The sequence below is a fragment of the Geotrypetes seraphini genome, chromosome 7 (assembly GCF_902459505.1).
Source record: "Geotrypetes seraphini chromosome 7, aGeoSer1.1, whole genome shotgun sequence".
Lineage (NCBI taxonomy): Eukaryota > Metazoa > Chordata > Amphibia > Gymnophiona > Dermophiidae > Geotrypetes > Geotrypetes seraphini.
The window spans coordinates 124065737-124091673 of NC_047090.1; the positions used below are offsets into that span (position 1 = coordinate 124065737).

Here is a 25937-nt window from a genome sequence, read left to right on the forward strand (position 1 = left end):
GCATATAGCTGATTAGCTACCAGTATTCAAAGAGAGATATTTGGCTATCTTCCTCTGAATATCCTGTTTCCCAGATTGGTCGATGATCAGCTATGTCGCACCACTTAGCCGGTCACCACCAATATTCAGCAGCTGGCTGGATAAGGCTAGTGGTTAGATAGACCCACCTAAAAAGCAGGTCTGTCTTTGGCTGCTAGGCTTTAGCCAGCCCCCCACTGAATATCAGCCTGGCTGGCTAAGTCCGTGGTGGTGAACCTTGACCAAGATATTCAATGCAAGTGGCTGGATATGGCCCTGGCATTGAATATCTAACTATTTTACAGCTGGGTGGAGATATGTCAGTGTCGGCGTCTTGGTATTTGATATCCGTTGTAAGAGATCACTCCTCCTGAAGAAGCCTCTTTGGCGAAACTCAGGACTGAGTTGAGGAGTTTAGTTATTCGACACAGGAGCTGTAGATATTCTGGATTTTGCACTGTTGCACTGTTTTGCACAAATCTCTTTATGAGGTTCACTATATAACACTTGATACAATCATCTGCAGAGCCACGGTAGTAAACCATCGTATAAGATAAGTATAAAACTTTTCTTATCTTCATTATTTGCATTTGCATATTTATAATGTATCATACATCAATGAATAGGGACTGAAAAGTGATATGATGGTCCCTCTTTAATCTCTACGTGGCTTGCATGTAAGAGATATGACACTGAGCACTTTTCATTATTTATTTATTTATTTAATATATATTGATATATTCATACATTTTCTATTTATCACATTTAAATATTTATTTTTAGTATTTAAAAAGAAGCTGGTAATTTTTGTTTGAATAGTATAGCGCTACCAGCAATTCAGTAATTTTATACTCCTACCATTTTTTAATTGAATATCTGGGCCAGGAGGTAGCTGGGCTGCCGCCCAAGGTCTCAATATCGAGTCCTTTATGTCTGTGATAAAAATGCTTAATACTAAAGCTTCAATATAGAAGAAAACCCTTGTATGACTCTTCCTGTAGGAGTATAGGGTTACCAGACATCTGGATTTCCCTGGACATGTCATCCTTTTAGAGGACCTGTCCGAGTGTCCAAATGGCTTTTCAAAACCCAGAACTTTGTCCTGGTTTTGAACAGTTTCCAGCTAGGAGCGATGCCGGGATGGCATCGGTGCATGTGCGGATACAACACGGTGATGTCACACGCATGCATGCATATGCGTGACATCATCGCATCACACCAGCGCATGCACAGATGCCCTCCCAACAAGAGAACAGGCGGGGCTAGGTGCAGAACAGGGCATGACTCAGGCGGAACGGAGCAGGGATAGGCAGAACTGGGCGAGCATAGGGGCTGGGCCATGGGTCCGGATTTTAGTTCCAGAAAATCTTTTAACCCTATCTTAGTGATAACTATAAATAGTTTGTAGAGGTATAAATGGTCTGATGTGAGGCATCCCCATACCGTCTGCTGCTTGATTCAGTTTGAAATCAGATAATGGCAAATTATGTATTCATTTTTAATGGTGGTAGCAAAAGGTTTTGGGCCTGAGTTCTTTCAGATACTAGATACACTATACAAAATGGCAATGGATAGCAGAATCCATCACCATAGAAAGGCCACTAGAATTAACTGGGGTTCAACCTACAGGTATGACTTTGTAGAAGACTTCTAGGTGTCATTTTATCTTCCCTTGTCGTGTCCCAAGGCTGGTATTGCTAATTCCTTCAATATTATATAAATCTATGTAATACATTTTAAACAAAGTGTCATCCACTGAAGAATACAGAGTGAGTGTGGCCTTGAAAGTTTGCAAGGATCTATGGGGAAACCACATGTCATCCTGTCAGGACAGATCATAAATCCCAGAAAATAAATAAATGTCTAGGCCTCTACCTTCAAAATATAATATGAGACTGACAAAATAGTTGGATAAATATTGGAAATATTTTGATTGCATATTAATTAAAAAAGAAGACTTAATCCTTTTGATATTCAGACTGTGGGAGATAGCTGTCTGTCACCTGCAGTCTGCGGCAATAGCAGATATTCAATACCAGGGCTGTATCTGGCCACTGACATTGAATATCCAGGTCAAAGTTCACATCCAAAGACTTAGCTGGCCAAGCTGATATTCAGTGGCTGGCTGGCTAAGGCAAAGCGGCAAAAGATAGACTTACTTTTTAGGTGGGTCTATCTAGCCACTAGCCTTAGCTGGCCAGCTGCTGAATATTGGAGGTGACTAGCTATATATATATTTATGTACGGAGTTTTTTTTCAAACCAGTGATGATACAGGTGGCTTAGGGCACTTGTTTAGTCTCAGCTGCCTGTGTGTGAGGTTTATTTTTCTCTGTTCTGTTATTTATCATTTTCCATTGTTGTGTCTTTTGATGTGATATGAGTGAAGTCCTTCTGTTAAACCAAACATACAGTACGTTTCTCGATAACTTTTTTAGCTATGTTGTGCGACATCCCAGAGAGTGGGATATTCAGAAAGAGTTAGCTGCCTATCTCCCGCTTGATAACTGGTGAATAGCTAGCTGAGTGATATTTAGCTGGCTGGAAGCTGTTCCTGGCCAGCTAAATACTGCTGAATACCTGGTCCAATGTCATTAATCTAGTTATTAAGTATTTTCTGGATTTCTTTCTTCTACATTTACAGAAAGGAAAGGAATTTGGATATTTTCCAAGAGATGCTGTTAAAATTGAAGATGTTTATATTTCACAAGAGGTCGCGGTACCAACCAAGGTAAGTAATCTGTGAATGGAAGTGTAATGTGATGTGATTTTTGGAATGTTTCCTTTTGCATGGAGGCAGGGGAAGAATTGAGACAAATGGGTCCTTTTATTAAGGTGCGCTAACCGATTTAGCACGCACTAAAGATTAGCGCGCGCTAAATGCTAAGGCATCCATTATATCCTATGGTCATCTTAGCATTTAGCGCGCGCTAAATCGGTTAGCGCACCTTAATAAAAGGACCCCTACGTTACTCCTCTGACTTCATGTGCTGTGTAGAGGCTATGCATTCCACTAATGATCCATGCTAGTAATTTTTAACAATCTAATCCTAAAACTAGTTTATTTTATACTTTTACATTTATTATTTCATCTCATTTATTTATATTCCACACTGCCTCAAAAGATCCTAGATGAAGTACATAAGAACATAAGAACATAAGAAACGCCTTCACTGGATCAGACCGAGGTCAATCTAGTCCGGCGATCGGCACACGCGGCGGCCTATTTAGGTACTCCTTTTTGGAGACCCGGATTTACCGTATCCCTCAATATGATATGCAAGAAGGTGTGCATCCAACTTGCGCTTGAATCCCAGTACAGTAGTCTCCTCCACAACCTCCTCCGGGAGTGCATTCCAAGCACCCACCACGTGCTGTGTGAAATAGAACTTCCTGACATTTGTCCTGAACCTGCTGCCACTCAGTTTCAGGCTTTGACCTTTTGTCTGTGTCACATCTGAAAATGTTAGTAATGCTGCTTCTTGGTCTATTTTATCAAATCCTTTTAATATTTTAAAAGTCTCTATCAAATCCCCTCTCAGTCTTCTCTTCACGAGGGTAAACAGTCCCAGTTTCCTGAGTCGATCTTTGTAGCTCAAATGTTCCATTCCTTTGACAAGTTTCGTGGCTCGCCTCTGCACTTTCTCCAGCAGAGTTATATCCTTTTTAAGGTATGGAGACCAGTGTTGGACACAGTATTCTAAGTGCGGTCTGACCATTGTTTTATAAAGTGGCATTATGACATTTTCCGATCTACTCGTAATCCCCTTCTTAAATATGCCCAAGATCCTGTTTGCTTTCTTCGCCGCCACCGCACATTGTACCGATGGCTTTAGGATACTGTCAATCAGTACCCCCAAATCCCTTTCTTGTTCGCATTTTGCTAACTTCACCCCCAACATCTTATACTCATGTTCCTTGTTCTTCTTTCCTAGATGCATCACCTTGCATTTGTTTATGTTAAAGTTCATCTGCCACTTTGTCGCCCACGTTTCCAGTTGGTTCAGATCATTCTGGAGATTCTCGCAGTCCCTTTGAGAACCAACCGCCCGACATAGTTTTGTATCATCTGCATAAAAAGGGTTGCAAGGCTGAGGCTGCGAACTATAGACCGGTAAGCCTCACCTCAATAGTATGTAAACTCATGGAAACACTAATTAAGTATAAATTAGATACGATCCTGAACGAGGGAAATCTCCGGGATCCCAGCCAACATGGATTCACCAAGGGTAGGTCATGTCAGTCCAATCTAATCAGCTTCTTTGACTGGGTAACAAGAAGACTGGACTCAGGAGAGTCCTTGGACGTCATGTACCTGGACTACAGCAAAGCGTTTGACAGCGTCCCACACCGCAGGCTGCTGAACAAGATGAAATCGATGGGATTAGGAGAGACTCTAACTGCATGGGTTAAAGATTGGCTTAGTGGCAGACTTCAGAGGGTGGTGGTCAACGGTACCCTCTCTAAAATGTCGGAGGTGACCAGCGGAGTGCCACAGGGTTTGGTCCTGGGCCCACTCTTCTTCAACATATTCATTGGGGATCTAACTCAAGGGCTTCAAGGCAAGGTAACCTTATTCGCTGATGACGCCAAACTATGCAATATAGTAAACGGCTATAATCTTCAGGATGCTATGGAGCAAGACCTGCGTACTTTAGAAAGTTGGTCCTTGATCTGGCAGTTGGGCTTCAACGCCAAGAAATGTAAGGTCATGCATCTCGGTAACGGAAATCCTTGCAGAACTTACACCCTGAATGGAGAAACTTTAGCCAGGACTACGGCAGAACGAGACTTAGGAGTAATCATCAGTACTGACATGAAAGCAGCCACTCAAGTGGAGAAGGCTTCATCTAAAGCACGGCAAATGATAGGTTGTATCAAGAGAAGCTTCGTCAACAGGAAACCTGAAGTCATGATGCCATTGTATAGAGCCATGGTGAGACCGCATCTGGAATACTGTGTGCAATTCTGGAGGCCACATTACCGTAAGGATGTGCTCAGAGTTGAATCGGTTCAGCGGATGGCCACCAGGATGGTCTTGGGGCTAAAGGGTCTCCCGTACGAGGAAAGACTGAGCAAATTGCAGCTCTACACTCTCGAGGAGCGTAGGGAGAGGGGAGACATGATTGAGACATTTAAGTACATCACGGGACGGGTCGAGGTGGAAGATGATATCTTTCTTCTCCAGGGACCCTCGACCACAAGAGGACATCCGCTCAAGCTCAGGGGAGGGAAGTTTCGTGGAGACGCCAGGAAGTACTTCTTCACGGAGAGAGTGACTGAGCACTGGAACAAGCTTCCAGTGCAGGTGGTCGAGGCACGCAGCATCCCAGACTTCAAGAACAAATGGGATACCTATGTGGGATGCCTGCGAGGTCATGCCAGGGGATAGGGTCACTAGGACTGAATGAGCGGGTCAGTAGAGTGACAGTATAATCACAATTATACTTTAGGGGGTCAGTAGACTTAAGAGGGTGGGTAAATAGTGTGGGCAGACTTGATGGGCTATGGCCCTTATCTGCCGTCATCTTTCTATGTTTCTATGTTTCTAAACTTTATTATATTACATGTTGTTTCCTCTTCCAGGTCGTTTATAAAAATATTGAACAAGATAGGCCCAAGAACCGAGCCCTGGGGCACGCCGCTAGTCACTTTCTCCCAGTCCGAGAATTTCCCATTTATGTTAACCCTCTGCCTTCTGTTTTCTAGCCATTTGCCGATCCATCTGTGTACTTCTCCTCCTATTCCATGGCTTAGTAGTTTCTTCATAAGCCTTGCATGTGGGACTTTGTCAAACGCTTTCTGAAAGTCCAAGTAAATTATATCCACTGGATCTCCACTATCCATTTGTTTGTTCACTTTCTCAAAGAATTGTAGTAAATTTGTCAAACATGACTTCACTTTCCTGAAGCTGTGTTGACTAGCCCTTATTAGATTGTGGTCCTCCAAGTGTTGTACAATGTTCTCTTTAATTAGTGTTTCAATTATCTTCCCTGGAACCGATGTGAGGCTCACAGGTCGGTAGTTTCCTGGATCCCCTCTTGATCCTTTTTTGAAAATTGGGATGACATTTGCTATCCTCCAGTCTTCTGGTATTTGTACATAGAACATACACAAAGCAAAAAACCTTGCTACAATAATACTAAGCAAAGTTAGACACAAAAAATAAGGGGATCTATATTCAGCATGAATTAACCAGGTAAGAGCGGCCCCTACCTGTTTAACTCACGCTGACGAGATCCTGCCCGGATAGTCAGAGGCACTTAACTGGCTAATGCTGTTGAGTATCTGTTCAAATCACCTTGGAACCAGCCAGCTAATTTGAATTTGGTCTGGGCAGAACTGAGAGTTACTGGATTAGTAGCAATTTATCCAGGTAATTATTCAGGTACTGATCTGAATTCCACTGGTACTCAGATAAGCACGGTGGTCGCTCAATCCCTGACTATTCTGCGCTGGTATCTAGGGATGACCTGGCACTAAATATGTGGGTATAAAATGCCTGCAGTAGCCAGTGTTTAAAAAATCACTGACTACCACAGACGTAATATTATCTGGAAGAATAATATACAGTGGTACCTCGGTTTACGAGTGCACCGGTTTGCGAGTGTTTTGCAAGACGAGCAAAACATTCGCAAAATCGGCGCCTCGGAAACCGAGCAAGGCTCGATTTACGAGCACCCCCCCACGACCCGGCACCCTCCCCCACGCAATCGGGCACCCTTCTGCCGCGATTGGGCACCCCCCGCTGTGATTAGGCACCCCCCGCCGTGATTGGGCACCCCCTCGCTGCTGCTTACTGTCATCTGGGCACCGGCATGTCTTGTGCGTTGGTGCCGGTGCCCGAAGATCGGCCTCCTCTTCTTGCTGGGCCTTGAGCATCTGTGCATGCTCAAGGCCCAGCAAGAAGAGGAGGCCGATCTTCGGGCACCGGCACCAACGCACAGGACATGCCGGTGCCGGTGCCCAGATGACAGGAAGCAGCGGCGGGGAGGTGCCCGATCGCGGCGAGGGGGGGTGCCCGATCGCGGGGGGGGGGGGGGGGCCAGATCATGGGGGGGAGGGAGGGTGCCGGATTGCAGGGAGGGCCTTCGAGGGGAGCAATGCCGGTTCTCGTGGGGGGGGGAATAGAGCAGCGCCGCTGGCCTCGGGGGGTGGGAACGTATCAAAGTGAGTTTCCATTATTTCCTATGGGGAAACTCGCTTTGATAAACAAGCATTTTGGATTACGAGCATGTTCCTGGAACGGATTATGCTCGTAATCCAAGGTACCACTGTATATAGTTTTTGTTGTCTCAAAAATCCATTCTCTCAATTAAAATGCTTAATTCTGGAAATCTAGGTAATTATATGGTCTCCGTAATGTAGGGGGCAAAGCATTCTACAAGCAGGGACCTATCCCTGATACTGTTTTTATTTTTTTTTTTAACGTTTATGCTACAGCTGCATGCTGCAGTACTAACATGCTTATAGGAATTCTTCAACCTAGCTGACGCAAAACTCCAAATTCTGCCATAAGTTGTGCATAACCAATTTGCATGTGCAACTTAATTGTTTAACAAGCTAATTGGCACTGATAATTGGCAGTTAAAGCCTAACGATCGATGAACAACTTGGTAGGCACTTCCTATTAAGTGGTGCACATCAGTTCTACTGTGCATTTCTGAAAAGGAGGCATGGAGAGCGGAGGAGCATAGATAAATCATGGACATTAAAACAAAAGAACAGACGAAGATTCAGTGCCCGACAACATGATGCACGACCTACTCCTACTGGAGCGATGGTCTAGGACATGGCAACTCAACTTCAATGCCAAAAAATGCAAAGTTATGCACCTGGGCAGCCAGAATCCATGCAAGTCTTATACCCTTAATGGCGAGATCCTAGCAAAAACGGTAGCAGAACGAGACTTGGGGGTAATCGTCAGTGAGGACATGAAGTCTGCCAATCAAGTGGAGCAGGCTTTGTCCAAGGCAAGACAAATCATGGGCTGCATACGAAGGGGTTTCGTCAGTCGTAAGGCGGAAGTCATTATGCCATTGTATAGATCCATGGTGAGGCCCCACCTGGAATACTGTGTGCAATTCTGGAGGCCGCATTATCGCAAGGATGTGCTGAGACTGGAGTCGGTGCAAAGAATGGCCACCCGGATGGTCTCGGGACTCAAGGATCTACCATACGAAAAATGGCTTGACAAATTACAGCTATACTCGCTCGAGGAGCGCAGAGAGAGGGGGGACATGATCGAGACGTTCAAGTATCTTACGGGCCACATCGAGGCGGAGGAAGATATCTTCTTTTTCAAGGGTCCCACGACAACAAGAGGGCATCCGTTGAAAATCAGGGGCGGGAAACTACGAGGTGACACCAGGAAATTCTTTTTCACTGAAAGAGTGGTTGATCGCTGGAATAGTCTTCCACTACAGGTGATTGAGGCCAGCAGCGTGCCTGATTTTAAGGCCAAATGGGATCGGCACATGGGATCTATTCACAGGGCAAAGGTAGGGGAGGGACATTAAGGTGGGCAGACTAGATGGGCCGTGGGCCCTTATCTGCCGTCTATTTCTATGTTTCTATGTTTCTATGTTACTGGGATAGACTGAAGGTCTTCAAGCCCAAAAAGAGATTATGTACTTACCCTGGTAAGCTCTTTACCAGTAGATAGGTGAGACATTCTAGACATTAGGGTTATTTCCCTCTAGTTGCATGGCTGCAGAAGGAATCCACTCTGGATTTTTCACCCTACCTCTTTAGTACTTCACTGTGCAGTTTAGCACCCTCTACAGTTAATACCCAAGCACAGAGAGCCATCCAAAACACGTGAAGTAGAGGCATCTGTAGCAACAGGCTCAAACCAACTGTTCTGCTCAAGAATTCAACCAACATTAAAGCGACATGCGAACATCGGCTTCAAAGAAGCTGAGAAACCATTCTTCAATAAATGGAACATATATACAAATTCTTTCCAGCCCACAAGGGCTGACAGACATCCAAGAAACAACTTGGAGAAGCATAAACAGATTGAAAACTGTAAGCAGACGCAGTAAATACTGGGCAGGAGTCTAGAATGTCTCACCTATCTACTGGAAAAGAGCTTACCAGGGTAAGTACATAATCTCTTTTTCCAGTGCAATAGGTGAGGCATTCTAGATAGTAGGGACGTACAAAAGCAGTCCCCCCAAAAAACTAGGGTGGGCTTGCTGCACTGACCCATAAGGCTGAGGACCCAAAGGCGGAGTTCTATCTTGCCACCCCGTCCACTCTGTATGTTTAAATGATTTTTATTATTCCAGCAGTAAGAAGCAAATACAAACAGTAGTACCATTCAGGAAATAACATTTTCAACTATATAATCAGTTCCCCTCCCATCCCTCCCTCCCCTCCCCTCCCCAAGAATCCATGGCCAGTCCAACAGCTGAGAGTGGGAATAAAATCTTAAAGATTCAAAAGTCTACTGCGAGCACGCGGTGTGAGGTCCTGCCAGAAGTGCTCCCACACCTGACAAAATTTGCAACCCGGGCCAAGAGTCAAGTCTCCCACCATGCGTCTCTCCAGTGTTGCGTGCACTATCATTAGGGATCTCCATTGTGCATATGACGGGGGATCACGGGAGAGCCAGTTGGTGAGGATGGCTTTTTTTCCCATCAAAAGGGCTCTGGAGATAAATGCTGACATTCCCCTGAGTTTGGGGACTGTCCACTCTGTATAACATGGCAAATGTGTGAAGAGAAGACCACGTTGCTGGCCTGCAAATCTCCACAAGAAAGACAGCTCCAGCTGTGGCCCAGAAAGAAGCTACACATCTGGCAGAATGCACCTTGATTGAAACAGGAGACCAAGTCCCTTCAAGAATGTGAGCTAATGAAATGGCCCTTTAGAGCCATCTGGAAATCATGGCCATGGAAGCAAGAGCGCCCCACTGAACGGAATGAGTCAGCACAAACAAATGGTCGAAGAGATGAAACTCGTTGGTGATCTCCAAGGAATGCAGAAGAACTCTGCACACATCCAGTTTCTTCAACAAGTGATCCTGTGATTGGGAACCTGTCAGCTGAAAGTCAGGCAAACACACATCCAGAATGACCAAGAAAACCGAAATCATGTTCGGCAAGCAGGAAAGAAGCATACAAAGGAAAACCCAAGTCTCCGAAATATGGAGGAAAGGGTCTTTCAAGACCAAGACCTCAGTATTGACACCCGATGCGCCCATGTAATGGCAACCAGAAAAATTGTCTTGAGCGTCAAGTCCAAGAGGGTAGCATCTCAAAGGAGATCAAAAGATGCTTTAGCAAAGCTAGATAATATCCGGTTAAGGTCCCAGAAAGGGATAAGGTGCTTAACTGGTGGTTGGACACGAAGAGCTCCCTTCAAGAGTCTAGCGACATCAGGAGGAGATGCCAAGGAAGACCGACGCTTCCAGGATCTAAAACAGAAGAGTCTGGCCACATGGACTCGAAAAGAACCCACAATAATGCCTGTATCCAAACCAGCCTGAAGAAAGGCAAGAATTAGCAAGATCAGAGCTGAATAAGGGTCCACCTGGACCTGTACACATCATTTGTGGAAAGCCTTCCATGCATGTAGCGTAAGAAGACACCACAGACGACATTGTAGACTTCCAAAGAGTATCAACAACCAGGGCAGAATATTTTGTCGCTCTAAGGCTGTGCGCTCAAGAGCCAAGCCGGAAGCGCAAAGTGACCTGGATCCTCAATGGATACCGGATCCTGCATGAGGAAGTCTGGAGAGAGGTTAAGCCAAAAGCTGCAACCTCTGCACAGGCACAGAAAATCTGTGTACCATGGACTGCAAGGCCAATCTGGAGCCATCAGAATGACGTGGCCTGGAAGAGCTGCGATCCTCCAAAGGACTCGGCCAACCATCAGCCAAGGAGGAAAAACATACAGGAGAATCTCCGGAGACCATAGCTACACCAGAGCGTTGAACCCCTCACTTCCTTGCTCGGATCTTCGACTGAAGAAGCGATCCGCTTACTTGCTTCTTCTCGTGGCCATGAGGTTGAAGTGGAGTCTTCCCCACTATCGCACAGAAATGCCTCTGGGGACAAAACTCACTCGCTTGGATCCAGATATTGTCTGCTGAAGAAGTCTGCTTGAACATTGTCTACTCCCACCACCTGCATTGCCGATAGTGCTAGGGCATGATGCTCTATCCAATTAAAATGAATATAGGCTTGCTGAGCCACAGGAGTTCTCTTGGTTCCTCACTGGTGAGTGACGGAAGCAACTGTTTTTGTACTATTGGAGAAGACCCAGATCTCTTGGTCCACCAGCGTCTTCTGTAATCTTGACAGAGCTAGTCGAATGTCTCTGAGCTCTAATTGGTGGAATGACTACTGTCACTGAGATGGTGTCCAAAACCCCTGGACAGGACAATGATTACAATAAGCTCCCCAGCCCCAAAGGAGCTGTCATCACCATGATCCAGGAGGCACAGTTTAGTAGAATGTCCCAGCGGAGCAATTGCAGGAGAAGCCACGAGGCCATGCTTGTTTGGCTACTAGAGTCTAAGGTAGACAGGTCTGCAAGGTATCCCTGTGAAACCTGTCGAAAGAGCAAAGCATGTTGTAGAGGATGCATGCGCGCCCTCACCCAAGGAAGCATTTCCAATATGGCAACCATTGATCCCAGAACCTGAAGATAATCCTATGCCAAAGGAGCTGGCCCCTCCAGAAGGGAAGAAAGCTGAGCACACAATTTCTGCCAGTGGGCTACTGGTAGAGAGATGTAACCCGCTGCCAGGTCAAAAGGAGCTCCCAGGTATCTAAGCGAGTGCATGGGCATCAGATAGTTCATTCTTGTCTCTTTATTTTTTTGTTTTGAATTTGACAATCCAACCCAGGTCTTCAAGCACCTGGATCACCAGGATCACTTGTTTCAACGTGTGGCGTCCCTTGGCCAATGAGGGAGCTCTGATCAGCCAGTCCTCTAAATAAGGGTATACCTGGAGACCCATCTGCCACAGGTAAGCTGCCACCATTACCATCACCTTAGTGAAGGTCTGGGGTGTTGAAGCCAGTCCAAAGGGCAGAGCTGAGAATTGATAATGCTGTTCCAACCTGAACCTGCAAAACTTAGCGGTGGATCGTAAAAATGGGGTTATGCAAGCATGGCTCTGTAAGGCACAGAGAGGCAAGAAACTGGAGTCACTGCTGCAATGACTGAACGTACGGTCTCCATTTGAAATCGTGGAATCTTGAGAGCCGCAATCATGTGCTGAAGATCCAAAAAAGGCCTCCACTCTTCAGAGCCTTTCTTTAGCATGAGAACTTATATGGAGTATCTGCCTGAGCCCGAGAGGTCGGGCGATACTGGGAACATAGTTTGAAATTCCAGAAAGCGCTGAACAGTGGTTGGAATCCTGAGCGCTTTGTCTGGGCGATCTGAACAGAGCCCGTTAACTAATCTGTCAGAGGTCAAGCAAATTCCAGTTTGTAACCTGACCAAGTAAACTCCAAGACCCATTTAACATGCATTCGGACATGGCAGAAATGTTTTGAGACAGCCCCAATCCACAACGGGGCATCCGTTGACCTGGTGCCATTGTGCCTGTGCATCAGGAGGTGCAGCACTGAAGTCGGGAGGCTAGGAACTTCTGTAGCCATAATACCAGCATTGGTAGCCCTGAGAAAGCACCTGCGACATGTCCGGCTCCTGGGGCATAGGTCACATTAAGGTGGCTAAACTGAGCTTTTCTGATGCTGCGCAGGGTCCACAGCCTGGCGGAAGGAATTACTAGCTTTGCCGAGCCCCATAATCCATGAAAGCTGCCCCGTTGGGCTAGCTGAATGTTTGGTCACCCGATTCAGCAGGGGAGAGGCTAAGCTGGATGCTGCAGCCCCCCCCCCCCCCCCAGACTGTGTCACATGACACATTCTCTAAAAGTGTTAAAATTGTGCAATCCTGACAAGACTCCACTAGAGGAGAGACCAAGGACTCCATCCCAACAAGTTTCCAAGCAAATTTTGCAGATTTGAAGAAGCAGGGAACTTTAGAAAATAAAATCACTAAAAATTCAAGATGGCCACAATCACAAAATTCGCACCAAAATCGCGATATTTTTCACATAAGAACATAAGCAATGCCTCCGCTGGGTCAGACCTGAGGTCCATCGTGCCCAGCAGTCTGCTCATGCGGCGGCCATATCTCAAACTCAAAAAACAATTTCCTGTTTCCGCTGGATCGCATCAAAGGAGAAGCGTTGGGGCAGCCACGTACAGCTAATGAGAATGGCTGCCATGTCAGGGCCCCTCTGAGAAAGAAAACTTTGGTTTGGAAAAACGTATGTGAAGGTGAGGGGAAGGAAAGGACATGGCCCGACAAGAGGAAGAAGTTGAATAGTGCTTTAGGTTTATTGTGTCGAGACAGATGCTGGATGGAAGTGGGGAGGAGAGAGAGAGGAGCAGATGCTGAATGAAAGTGGTGAGGAGAGAGAGAAAAGGGCACATGCTGGATGGAAGTGGGGAGGAGAGAGAAAAAAGGGCACATGATTGGGGGAAGAGGATAGGATTAGATACTGGAAGGGGTAAGGGAAAGAGGTGGCAAGCTGTAGGTAGACACAATGAAAAGAGGAACTTGAGGACTGGATAGTAAGAAAGAATTTAATCTAGACAGAGGCAGAAAATAAATTGAGAAGGAAGACCAGGCAAGAAAAGGAAGGGGAAGTGAGAGGAGAGAGAGATATCATAGCATGGGGGGAAGGGGAGGAGACAGATACCAGATATGGGGGGAGGAAAAGAGGAAGGAGAGATGCTAAAATCCATTTGGGGGAGGGAGGGAGAGAGAGATGGAAGGGAAGAAGATAGATGCCACACCATGGGGGGAGCAGAGGTAAAAATATGGATGTCAGACCAATAGGGGGAGGGAGAGATGAAAAAGAGAGGCAGACAGTAGATGCCATATGGAAGAGGCAGAGAGAGGGTAGACAGTGGATGGAAGGAAGAGGATGATGAGAAGATGAGGAAAGCAGAAACCAGACAACAAAGCTGGAAAAAAATTATATATCTTTTATTTATTTATTTATTTTGCATTAGGATAAAGTAGTATTGTAGCTGTGTTGATAACTGTTTATAAACAGAAAGTGGCAATAAGGTGATCCTTTTTATTGGACTAATTTTAAGACATTTTTGACTAATTCAGAGACCAAAACCACCTTCCTCAGGTAAGGACAAGGGATACTATAACAGCTGTATACTTTACTGACCTGAAGAAAGAGGTTTTGACCTCTGAAAGCTAATTGAGAAATGTATTAGTCCAATAAAATGGTGGGCACTAAATTTTATTCCTGCCATACCTCCCACTCAAATGCAAAATATAAATACCTAAGTTGGTGGGTTTCCCAAAGCCCTGCCAGCTGAAGATCTCATCCTCTAGTTCAGCGGCCAGAACTCTTCAAGCTCTACAGCTGGTGGCAGCTCAGAGACACTGCCGCTAGCTGCAGAGCTTGAAGATTACTAGCTACCAGACTGGAGGAGATGGTCTTCAACTGGCAGGGTTTTGGGATGCCCACCAGCTACAGCAAGGGAAATGGCTAATTTTTGATGGACCTGGGATCCCTGTGTGTTACATTATATTACATTACATTAGAGACTTCTAGTCCACCATTACCTTGCGGTTCAAGGCGGATTACAAAAGATTTATGAAAGGGGGGTTACAATGGAAGAACATTTGTCAATACTAATGTTAAAAGAGTAGATAATTTGTTATTTCAAGAGTTATAAGGAGAAGAACATTTGTCAGTATTTGAATGGTAAAAAGTGGAGGGGAGTAGGTAGAGATTTAGGAAGAGAGGGAAACTAAGGAAGATCGTTTATGGGTTGTTTTTTTAAATAGGTTGTACAAAGGTAGAACATTTGTCCTTCCTAGAGTTGTTGAGAGTGGATCTTTTGTCATTTCAAGGGTTGGAAAGAGTGGAGCATGTCAGGATTGTTTCAGGAATTTCTTGAAGAGTATGGTTCAGAAAGAATTGCATATCTGTTTTTATTTCTCCAGTGTTGTAATATATGCTGAGTTTAATTTGTTGGGGTTCCCGGTTCAATTTCTATCTGTGATCTTTTGGTAAAGGTCTGTCTGTGTTTTGTGTGTAAAAAAATCATTTAAAGTTGTTTTATGTGTGGTAGTAATGGGAAGTGGGATATGGGTGGGTGGGTTTTGTGGGGTAGTAATTTCTGTCCTGGGCCCCAGGATGTCTAAAACCGGCCCTGTTTCTGGTTGATGTTGACCAGGAATTGACGAATACGTTTATGAGTGGCTCTGCGGTTTTTGCATATAGAATTTGAAACATGATAGTTTGAAGGTGAATTGATAGGTAGCCAGTGTAAGTTCTTAGAGTGAGGTGCGAATTAGAGATAGTGCCCATGTTATATACAAATTCCATAAATGAAATTAAAATATGTGATAATACATAATTACATTGTAATACAAAGCATAAATGTAACAAACAATAAATAGCTGATAAGAAAATATATATTATCCAAATAACTACATTAAAAACAAGAAAACCAAACATTTATTTATTTAGATTTCTATCCCGTCTTCCCGTGAGCTCAGAATGAGTTACAAAAGCATGTACATAGTAGATTACAGTAGACACAAAGCAGTCGGTTATATTAGACATTCAAAGCAATATATCAAAGCATCTAAAACAGTATTCTCTTAAGAAAAATAGAAGCTTCATATAGGCACATTCTCAGTGCATAAAATAGGTGGCTCTTTATAGAATCATCCTCCACATGCCCATGTTGTAAATTAATAAAATGTTAAAGAAGAATGCGCTCCGAACTGGGACAGGAACTCCTGCGTAAAGATCCCAGCTCTTACACACTTTGGGCTGAATTCTATATATGGTGCTTTAAGTGGCACATGCAAATTTGTGTCTGCAATTTAATTGATTAATGATGTAATCAGTACTGATAATCGGTCTCTAACAAGCAATTTTCAACACTAATTAGAATTTACGCACACAACTTTCTAAGCATATTCTTTAAAGTGGTGCATATAAATTCTAGTGCGTGGATCTCAAAAGGGCACATGGCCAGAGGAGGAGCATGGGAAGATCATGGGCGTTCCTAAAAGTTAGACTATGCGTGATCCACACACAACTTAGGTGCAGGCATTTAGGCCTGATTTTCATTGGCCTAAATGCCTGCACCTTAGGGCTCCTTTTACAAAGCCGCGCAACTTTTCATCACGCGCTAACCCCTGCGCTGGCCGAAAACCTACCGCCTGCTCAAGAGAAAGCGGTAGTGGCTAGCGTGACCGGCATTTTAGCGTGCACTATTACGCGCGTTAAACCACTAACGCGGCTTTGTAAAAGGAGCCCTTTATGTTAGTCACACGGATGGGTACTATGTGTGATTCTATAAAACCCGCCTAACTCTGGAGGTAATTTATAGAATTGTACTAAGAGCCAACCTTTTTGCCACCAGGTTTTTTTAGGTGACATATGTAGAATTTGGCCCTTTGTCTGTAACCTTAGACAAAGTCACACTACCCTGCCTCAAATGATGCTTAGGTTTAGCAGCTATAATTAAGTCTAGCTTGGATATCAGATGCTGAAAATAAAATGGGCTTATTATTACCTTGCTACAACTTCATACATAAAGGAGGTGATTTTAGAAAGGCTTTTCTATGTCTTTAAGAAGACATAAACTGGCTGGAGTTGGTCCAGAAGCAGCTACAAAAATGTACAATGATTTTCAACACAAGGGGCTCCTTTTACAAAAGTGCGCTAGCGTTTTTAGTGCATGCACCGGATTAGCGCACGCTATAATGTACGCTACCTGAAAAACTACCGCCTGCTCAAGAGGAGGCGGTAGCGGCTAGCACGCACTATTTTGCACGTTAAGGCCCTAACGCACCTTCGTTAAAGGAGCCCAAAACATACGAGAACAGAGAAAGTTTTAAATAATTAAATTTTGGAGGAAAGGCTGGGGAGAGGAGACATGATAGACATTTTATAGCAAAGGGGCTTTTCTAAAATTGCATCACTGTATATGTACTTGTAAGTATGGGGGTCTGATATTGATATGTCTACTTATGCATGCTATGTACAGATGTTTCTGGAGCAGACGTGGGGAGGAATTGTGATGTATGTTGTGCATGCATAGAGTACATGTACACATTTACATCTACTGCAAACGTGTACATTTGAATTTGTGTGCGTTCTGGCCTCTCATTTTATAAAGGTGCACAGGGGTCTATGATACTTATAGAAAGTATCCATGATCCAAATGTGCATTACAAAATAAGAATAATATTTCATTTTTTCATATCCCATTCAAGAGATCATAGCAGCCCTTTCATGACTTATCTTTAACTTTTGCAGTCATCAGCAATATCACTAACATATCTTTTGAAGATTCATCTCTGCTTCAGGGCAAAGTCTGATTATCCTTAGAGGTTCATCTTTGGGGATCAATGATTATATTATATTTTTCTGAACACATATATAGAGATAGAATACACTTATAATGTTATTTGAAATATGAATATCCTAATTTTTAAAATTTTTTTTACTTTTATGCCTTTATAAAATAAGCCTAAAATAGGTGTATTCACATGTTTAAGGCACTCTGTCATAAAATTCCCCTTGTTGTTAGTAATTTAATAATTGTGTGTTTATTTCTCTCAGGAAACAGATTTTGTTTGCCTTGATGGAGGTGAATATGTATTTGAAAATGAAGACAGCATATTACAGAACGATAATGAGGAAACTGAGTATCTACATCCTGACACAGAGACAGTGGGCCCAGATCCAATAATGCCCGAAGGTGAGCTTCTAAAACACACAAGCACTTTCTCCCAAAAGGAACAAGGGATCAGTTCAGCTTCTGCAAATGGTCAGCTAGAGGGAGAGTCAAAGGAAACCCAAACAACTCTGCTGAATGATCTTCAAGAGACATTTGGAAAAATGGAAATGAGTCAGAACAAAATAGATGATGCTTTTCAGCAGGATGCAGCAGAATCTAGCTGGACTGTTCCTGACATCGGAGGATGGCTTGGAATAGGTAAAAACACCCAAAAAGAGATTTTGAAACCAGCTACAGAGACTTTTCAAGAGGGCTCTTTCCGAAGTCGAAAAATTGCCTTAAGTGATGAGAATAGTTTAAAAGACCCGGATGACGAGGAAGATTCAGAAATTGAAGAGCCTGGGTGGTATGATAATATATTTACAGACCTCTTAGATTTTGGTAGAAGTGATTCAGGGCTTGGCATACTTAACAAAGGCAGTGATACATATAAGAAAGGTTCACGTATGGGTGAAGATTCAGAGCAACAGACAAAGACAGACCCTATGATTGAAGAGCAGGAAAAGAAAGCAAGTGAAAGCAAAGGTGCAACATCAAGATGGTTCCACTTGCGTTTAGATAATGTTTTAAATTTTGGGCAAAGTCAAAAAGAAAAAATGGCTATTAATGAGGAAAAGAAAGAGAAGATACAAGAAGAAAAGGATAGTGCTGTAGAAAGACAGTCATCAGACCTGAGGGCAATAACTTCAGATATAGATACGGAAAAGACAATAGAAACAGGCAAATCTGTGACAGGTGAAATACATCAAAAAGAGAACAGTGAACTCTTACCAGACCCGAGAGATTTAGGCAATGAATCTCCAGCCACTGGATGGTTTTCAGGTAATCTGCATCATCTTCTGAATTTCAAGGTTGCTACCAGTGAAGCTCAGTTGCATTCTACAATGAAAGTAAATGATAAACATATGGCAGTCAAACATTCCAGTATGGATCAAGGACCTGTTGTAGAAAGCCAAGCAATGAAAAGTACTGAAGATGAGGAGAGTGCCCAGTCAGGTTGGTATGAAAATATGTATAGTCGTTTGATTGGTTTTCATAGGCATGTTTCACCTGCTCATAATGGAGAGCAATTTCCTGTTGCTAAGGGCACAGATAAATTAACGGTAGATCAGTCTAGTTCTTCCATTAGCTACTTTCAGCTCTCAGACTCAACTAATGCAAAACATTTAACAGGAGAAAAGCACAGGAAAGATGAAAAACAACAGTCACTCCCAACTCTTAGTCATTTCACAGCCTTATCAACAGTACCAGGAATAACATCAAAAGTTGAAGAGGAATATATTCAAGGGAAACAAGAAGATCAAAATTTGAAAGAAGAAACTTCCCAGTCTGAAAGTGATGAGGACATGTTACAAGACATTAAGGAAACTGAACCAAAAGCAGAAGCACTTCAGATCAATAATGGAGAATTACCAGGCCAGAAACAAAATGATGCAGGCCTTTCAGAAGAAGCCTTGCTGTTATCCACACTGAAACTACAAACTAAATGGGAAAATGATAAAACAGTAATTAAAGGCAATGAATTTATAACAGAAATAGCTAAATATCCTGATACTCATGATGAGCATTCTGGAAGTAATGAAAGACAGGAAGTATTTGAGGAAGAAATAAAAGGTAGCAGTGAGGATTTTCTTCTGAAAGAATATCGCAGACTGTTTTTTGAATTAGAAGGAATACTTACAGAAGCTTCCTCTGAACCAGGAAAAATTTCTATTACCACTTTTGATAATGAAAAAAATGTTTGTAAAAAGGGAGAAAGGGAGGAAGATTCAATGGAAGATGGTAAACATGAATATGATAGTAATGACATTAGTGAAGATGGGAATATCAATAACAATGAAGTGTTAGAAGAACTGTTGTCTGATGAATCATCATCGAAAGTCTGTCTAAATCATAATTGGCAGCAACCTAATTTTTTAGAAGTTTATAAAAAAGTAGTCACTAATATAAAATCCACTGTAACTTCTAAGAAGTATCCCACTGATGAATCACATGATTCTCTCCAATGTTCAGTAAGAGAATTTTCTGTAGTTTCAAGTACTAGGGAAGATGGGTTGAACAAGACAACAGATGAAGATTTAATATGGTTTTACCAAAAAGATATAAATCTCCCACAGATCCCTTCAAGGCATGGTTTAAAGCTTAGTGGAAACAAATTCGAAAACAGAGAGCCAACTACAAAATATGCAGATGCAGAAAAACAAAACTATGAAGAAGAAGAAAATGCACCAACAATTCATGAGCCAATATCTATGAATACAACCCAGACTAGGAAAAATCCCCACAGTGACATGGTTGTTTCTCACCACATTGACAGTACAGTGAATGAGGATAAATTCCAAGTTGACACACAGAAGAATGATTTAATGTCACCTACTTCATCTCAGGAGGAGCACATAAATGAAGAACGAACTGTACATGAGAATTATTCAAAATCAGATGCAACCAAATTGCAATTCAACAAAAAGGTAACTTTAGAGGAAGAAAATATATTGACTGATCAAACTTCGCAAAAACAGGAGACTGAATTTTATACCACCTATATCACTCCAGCTTTGTCTGCTGAAGTTTTTAAATTACAGGAAGAAATGGAACAATCAGCTATGAATCAGGACCCTCCTGAAGATAATAAAGAAATTGCATTGCACAAGTTATCAGATGATGAAACTGAGAACAATAGCAATTCAAATAGAGGAGAACATCCTAAAAAAGAGAAGGTGCTGCAGAAGGAAAAGAAAGATCAAAAAGACTCTCTAATACCATCAGACCTGGACATACAACAGTTGGTCAGTTTAGGTCACCGTGAAAATATGGAAAATTTTAAAGAGAATGAAAATTACATTGCGTGTCCTCAAGAAGACGTACCAGATGTTTCAGAGACTAAGGAAATCTTTCAGGATAGTTTAGAATTATCAGCAAAGCCCAGCCAGCAAGCCTTCATTGAACAGAGAGAACAGCCCTCCCAGGAGCAGCTTAATTTTGTTAGAAATTCTGAAGAAGGAAACTTTGCATCACATTTAGACTTGGTTAGTTCTAGTGATGTAGATGTTCTGACAATAAGTTCAGCTTATGAAGGACATTACCCAGGTCAGCCTACATCTCCCACTAACAGAGAGGAAGAGACAGTGACTGAAGAACTGCCATGTTTGACTTCTGAACATGATCTGACCTTTGATACACAGCACAGAAATAAAGATAAAGATGAAACATTCATTACAAAAAATGAGGTCCTTCCTACTGAAACTCACAGTCATTTAGAAGAACCTGATTTTTCTGCAATTGTAGCACCTGATGAAATAAATGGGAATATAGGAATTGTGGGTAGTATTATTTCAAGACCCTCTGAGACTTATGGAGAGGTCCATGAAGTAAATGAAAAACTGGAAGATGATACAAACTCAGATACAGCTGAAATGTATTATGAAAACAGCATAGAACAAGTTAAAAAAGAGGAGGTACTGGGGAAAGAAAGACAAGACCTCGGAGACATTTTAGCATCAATGGATTCAGATTTAAATTATGATGAAACTATAAAAATAATAAAGAGAGAAAGTGACATTATATATTCTCATCCCAAAGAAGACACAACAGTAAAGTTACCGGATATTTCCACGTCTAAGGAAATCTTCCAGGAGAGTGCAGTAATATCAGAAGAACATGGAGAGCACACCTTCATTAAAGAGAGAGAACAGTTATCCCAGGAGTATCCTATTGTTATTGGAAAGTCTGAAGCATCACATTTAGAGTTGATTAGTTTGGTTGACATAGATGTGCGGACAACACTTACAGCTCATGAAGGACACAATCCAGACCAGCCTGTATCTCCCACTGATGGACAAGAGATGTCAACGCATGAACATTTAGCATTTTTATCTTCTGAAACTGAGGCGTCCTGTGATAATAAATATATTAGCACTGAAAAAGAAGAATCATATGTTGAAAAGCATGAGCTCCTACTTACTGAACACCACAATTGGTCAGAAGAGTCTGATAATTCTGAGAAAGCAGATTGGGAGGAACGAAACAGAATAAATACAGAAAAGCAAGAAAGACTACCATCTCAAAACAGAATGGATGTGAAATCTCTTCCACCTCAAGGAATTGTGGGGAATATATTTTCCAGAACTTCAAGGGGTCTTGGAGATTTTCATTCTAAAAATATTGATAACGACAAAAGCAATAGTTCTGAAAATAAAACTTTTACCCATGATCTCAATGAAAAATTAGAGGATGATGGCAAAAAACAACCAGTTGAAGACATTAAAAAAGATACAACTAAAATGCATTATGGCGATACAAAAAATGATAAAGATTTGACAGCAGGAAAAGGACTGGTTGATCATATTCTACAAGAGCGTACCATTATATCTCTTGATCCTACCTATACTAATCCTAATGAGAAAGAGCTTCAGATACAAACAGAGCCTGAATGGATTTCCACAAATAAGAACCAAGCTGAAGACCAGAGATTAAATTTACAAGATGCATTCTCAGAAACTGAGTTTCTAACATCAGATGATGTGACTGTTGACAAAGGCAATTCAGATTTCAGAGAACATTTTAAAAAAGAAGGGCTGGAGATGGAAACCCAAAACTTTAGATACCTTTTAGCATCACCAGGTTCAGGTATGCAGGAGCCTTCAAGCTCAAGCTACCTTGATGACACAGAAAACATAATAAAGAGAGAAGGTAATTTTTTATATCCTCATTATCCTAGCGAAGATAAGTTATCAGGTATATCTGAATCAAAGGAAATCTTTCAGGATAACTCAATAATGTCAGCAGAACCTAGCCATCTAGCCTTCAGTGAACAGAGAGAACTGTATCAAGAGCAGCCTAGGATGGTGGCAAACTCTGAAGCAGGAAATGTGCCATCTCATTTAGACTTGGCTACATCTCATGAGAGAGATAACACAGGTCAATCTTTACCTCCTACAGATAGACAGGAGGAGTCAGTGGTTGAAAGTGTTGTGTGTTTAACTTCTGCATGTGCCTCTGATGAAGAGCAGATAGGCAAAGTAAAAGAGAAACCATATGCTACAAAGCCCAATGAGTCACCTACTGAACAACACAATCAGTCAGAAGAATCTGACCATTCTAAAAAGGCTGGAGACAGGGAAGAAGGAAAGAGAATAGATAGAGAAAGTCAGGAAACACTAGAGTCTCAAGGTACTGAAGATCAGAGGTCTTTGCCAGCTAAAGGAATGATGAATATATTTTCTAGAGCATCGGGGTTCTTGGGGGATTTATTCAATAGAAATAGGGATAAAGACACAAACTCACAGTTTGAGTACAAAATCATTGACCATGAATCAATTGAAAACAGAGAGGATGATAGGAAAGAGAGAATAAATTTAGAATCTAGTACTGAGCAAAAGTCTGATTTAATTGAAAATACATTTGGAAAAGTGATTGTGCTTCAGTCAACTGAAACCATACACCTTACAAAAAGCAATGATTTAAAGGTGGTGACAGAGGAACCTGAGACTGGACAAGAAGGCACCTGGGGAAAATCAATTAGAGAAGATATAGAAGATGAAAAGGAATCAGAGGAAATCTCATTCACTGTGACAGATTCTGTTTTGCAGCAGAACAAAGAGGGAAAAACACATGAAATAAGCCTGAGCGAGTTACAGGAATTGCATCAGATGGTAACGAGGGTGCAGGTGGCACAGCTAAAAAGTGTTTGCGAAGGAAGTAGGATGAAACTGCTGTGGTATCAACAGTATGTTGAAAACATTGAAGGTAAACTGAGTACGTTCACCTGTGAAAAGAATAGCAGGAAAGATGAGCACAGTAGTGATCCTGCATCTGCTACTCACAAATCAGAAATCCTGAATGAGAACTGTATGCAAGAGAAAATGAGATGGCTTCAGAAACTGCAAGATCTGCTGTCTGTCATCAGAGCCCAGTGTGCAGCGCAGGATTCCCGTGTAAATGCAGAACCAGGTATTGGATTCATTGGTATAGTCCAGGGATAGGAAGTTCCGGTCCTCGAGAGCTGGAGCCAGGTTAGGTTTTCAGGATATCCACAATGAATATGCAAGAGATGGATTTGCATGCACTGCCTCCTTGAGATGCAAATCTATCACATGCATATTTATTGTGGCTATCCTGAAAACCTGACCTGGCTTGAGCTCTCAAGGACCGGAATTGCTCACCCCTGGTATAGTCCATAAAGACGATAAGCAAGACAAGTGCCAGGTGTCAGAGGTGATAATGAATACATAGCTTTTTCTTTTTTTACTTCCAGAAATGAGACCTCTGAATTTAACAGTTAGTAGTTATAGCAGGGGTGGGCAACTTGGGGCCCGCCATTGAATCTTATGTTGCCCACGAGACCATGGGAAATATACACAGAAAATGGCGCACACAAATATATCTAATCAGAATTAGTGGAACTGTTGAAAGATAAAACAACATGACAAGGTTTGTGTTACAGAGCTAGCAACAATTTGGAAAGACAGAAGTATGTGGTAACAGACCATTCTGGTAATAATTTGTATTTATTTAATCGTTGCATTGAGTTTTCTTTCCATTAAATTATATAGCACATTTGTCAATTTTCTGTGTGTGGACCATTATGGTAGTACTGACATATCATACTGCCCTCTGTGTATAAAGTTTGCCCACCCCTGATTTATAGCATATTACTTAATTTAATTGCTATGTATAAAATGCTTCAGTTTAAGGATTGTGACTGTCTGTCCCTGTCTGCTCACTTGTAGTGCCATTATTACACAGGATATTAGGAACTGCTCTAATAACCATTGCAGACAGGCTGCCCTGCATTTCACCAGTTCGTACTTTTTCTTCTGCAGTTCCCTCTATTGCTGTCTTTCCCCCCTTGCTCAGCTGCAAGTGACCTAACCTAATCAGCATATGGATGTATACATACAGGGGTCTCAAACTCCCTCCTTGAGGGCCGCAATCCAGTCGGGTTTTCAGGATTTCCCCAATATGCATTGAATATGCATTGAAAGCAGTGCATGCGCATAGATCTCATGCATATTCATTGGGGAAATCCTGAAAACCCGACTGGATTGCGGCCCTCAAGGAGGGACTTTGAGACCCCTGTATGCATATGAGGATCATTGTAACTATACAACAATCTTGATATACTGCAAAAGCCAAATGTGGTTTCTGTGTGGTTTACAATCAAACATTACATCGCTAGTGACTAAAGGTTAGAAATAAAGAAGAGTGAAAATTCAGAAGAAATAGGGGGGTGAGCGGCACCTGGGGCAGTGCCACCCCTTCCACCCCCCCATGCCGCACACACGCACCCTTTTTTAACTTTGGCACGAGCAACCACCACCAACTTATTAGACGTGTTGGCTTCGGTGCTCTCTCTGACATCACTTTCTAGACGCGGGTCCCGGAAGTGATGTCAGAGAGAAAGAGCACTGACGCCGATGTGGGCAGCAACTTGGTGGCTGCTCACGCCAAAGTTAAGAAGGTACGGGGGAAGAGAAGGGGCCCACATACAGCAGGGGAGGGGCGGAGAGGAGAAGGGGTGCTGGCGCCCCAAGCAAGAGGGCGCCCGGGGTGGGCCGCCCCCTCGCCCCCCTTTACTATGCCACTGAGTGTATCTGTGGTCTTTGTGTGTGAAAAAAGACCTGTTTTTCTGTTGGCATTGACTGTACGGGATTGATTAGTACTAATCTGGTTTGTTTAATTTTACAATGGGGTTGGAAAAGGAAAGGGGTGTGAGGTGTGAGAAGAGGCTGCAAAATAAACCCGCCAGCTAATTTTAAAGCTGTATCATAGAAAGTGAATCAAATTGGAAAATCGATTCAATTGGCAAAATCAAATCGAATCAAAAAAATTTTTCCCCCTAAATCAGACAGCCCTACTTGTAACCCATTGGATTCTAGAAAATTCACTATCCTTTCCTTCAGCAACACTCCCATTATTTTTCCAATAATCAAAGTGAAGCTTATCGGCCTATAGTTTCCTGCTTCTTCTCTTTCACCACTTTTGTGAGAGGGTCCACTTCTGCTCTTCTCCAATCCCATGGAACCTCTCTTGTCTCCAATGATTTATTGAGCAAATCTTTAAGAGGACTTACATAAGAACAAAAGAATTGC

The 25937-nt window shown here is 42.6% G+C and overlaps 1 protein-coding gene and 1 long non-coding RNA gene across 4 annotated transcripts in view; one reads left to right on the forward strand and one right to left on the reverse strand.

The window, feature by feature from the left end:
• The window catches only part of LOC117363824, a 92808-nt gene extending 71001 nt beyond the window's left edge, over nucleotides 1–21807 (reverse strand). The window contains exons 1-3 of the long non-coding RNA XR_004540133.1: nucleotides 21635–21807; nucleotides 21448–21517; nucleotides 18619–18726 (exon numbers count right to left, since the gene is read on the reverse strand). This is a non-coding gene — a long non-coding RNA (uncharacterized LOC117363824). The remainder of the gene's footprint in view (nucleotides 1–18618; nucleotides 18727–21447; nucleotides 21518–21634) is intronic.
• Nucleotides 1–25937, forward strand: part of MIA2 (MIA SH3 domain ER export factor 2) — a 194700-nt gene that overhangs the window by 18221 nt on the left and 150542 nt on the right. For all 3 annotated transcript variants that reach the window (XR_004540132.1, XM_033952217.1, XM_033952218.1), the window contains exons 3-4: nucleotides 2662–2748; nucleotides 17670–23796. Coding sequence is in view for 2 of the 3 variants with exons in the window: in XM_033952217.1 (XP_033808108.1) it covers nucleotides 2662–2748; nucleotides 17670–23796 (6214 nt within the window). In the remaining variant the exon portion in view is untranslated. The remainder of the gene's footprint in view (nucleotides 1–2661; nucleotides 2749–17669; nucleotides 23797–25937) is intronic.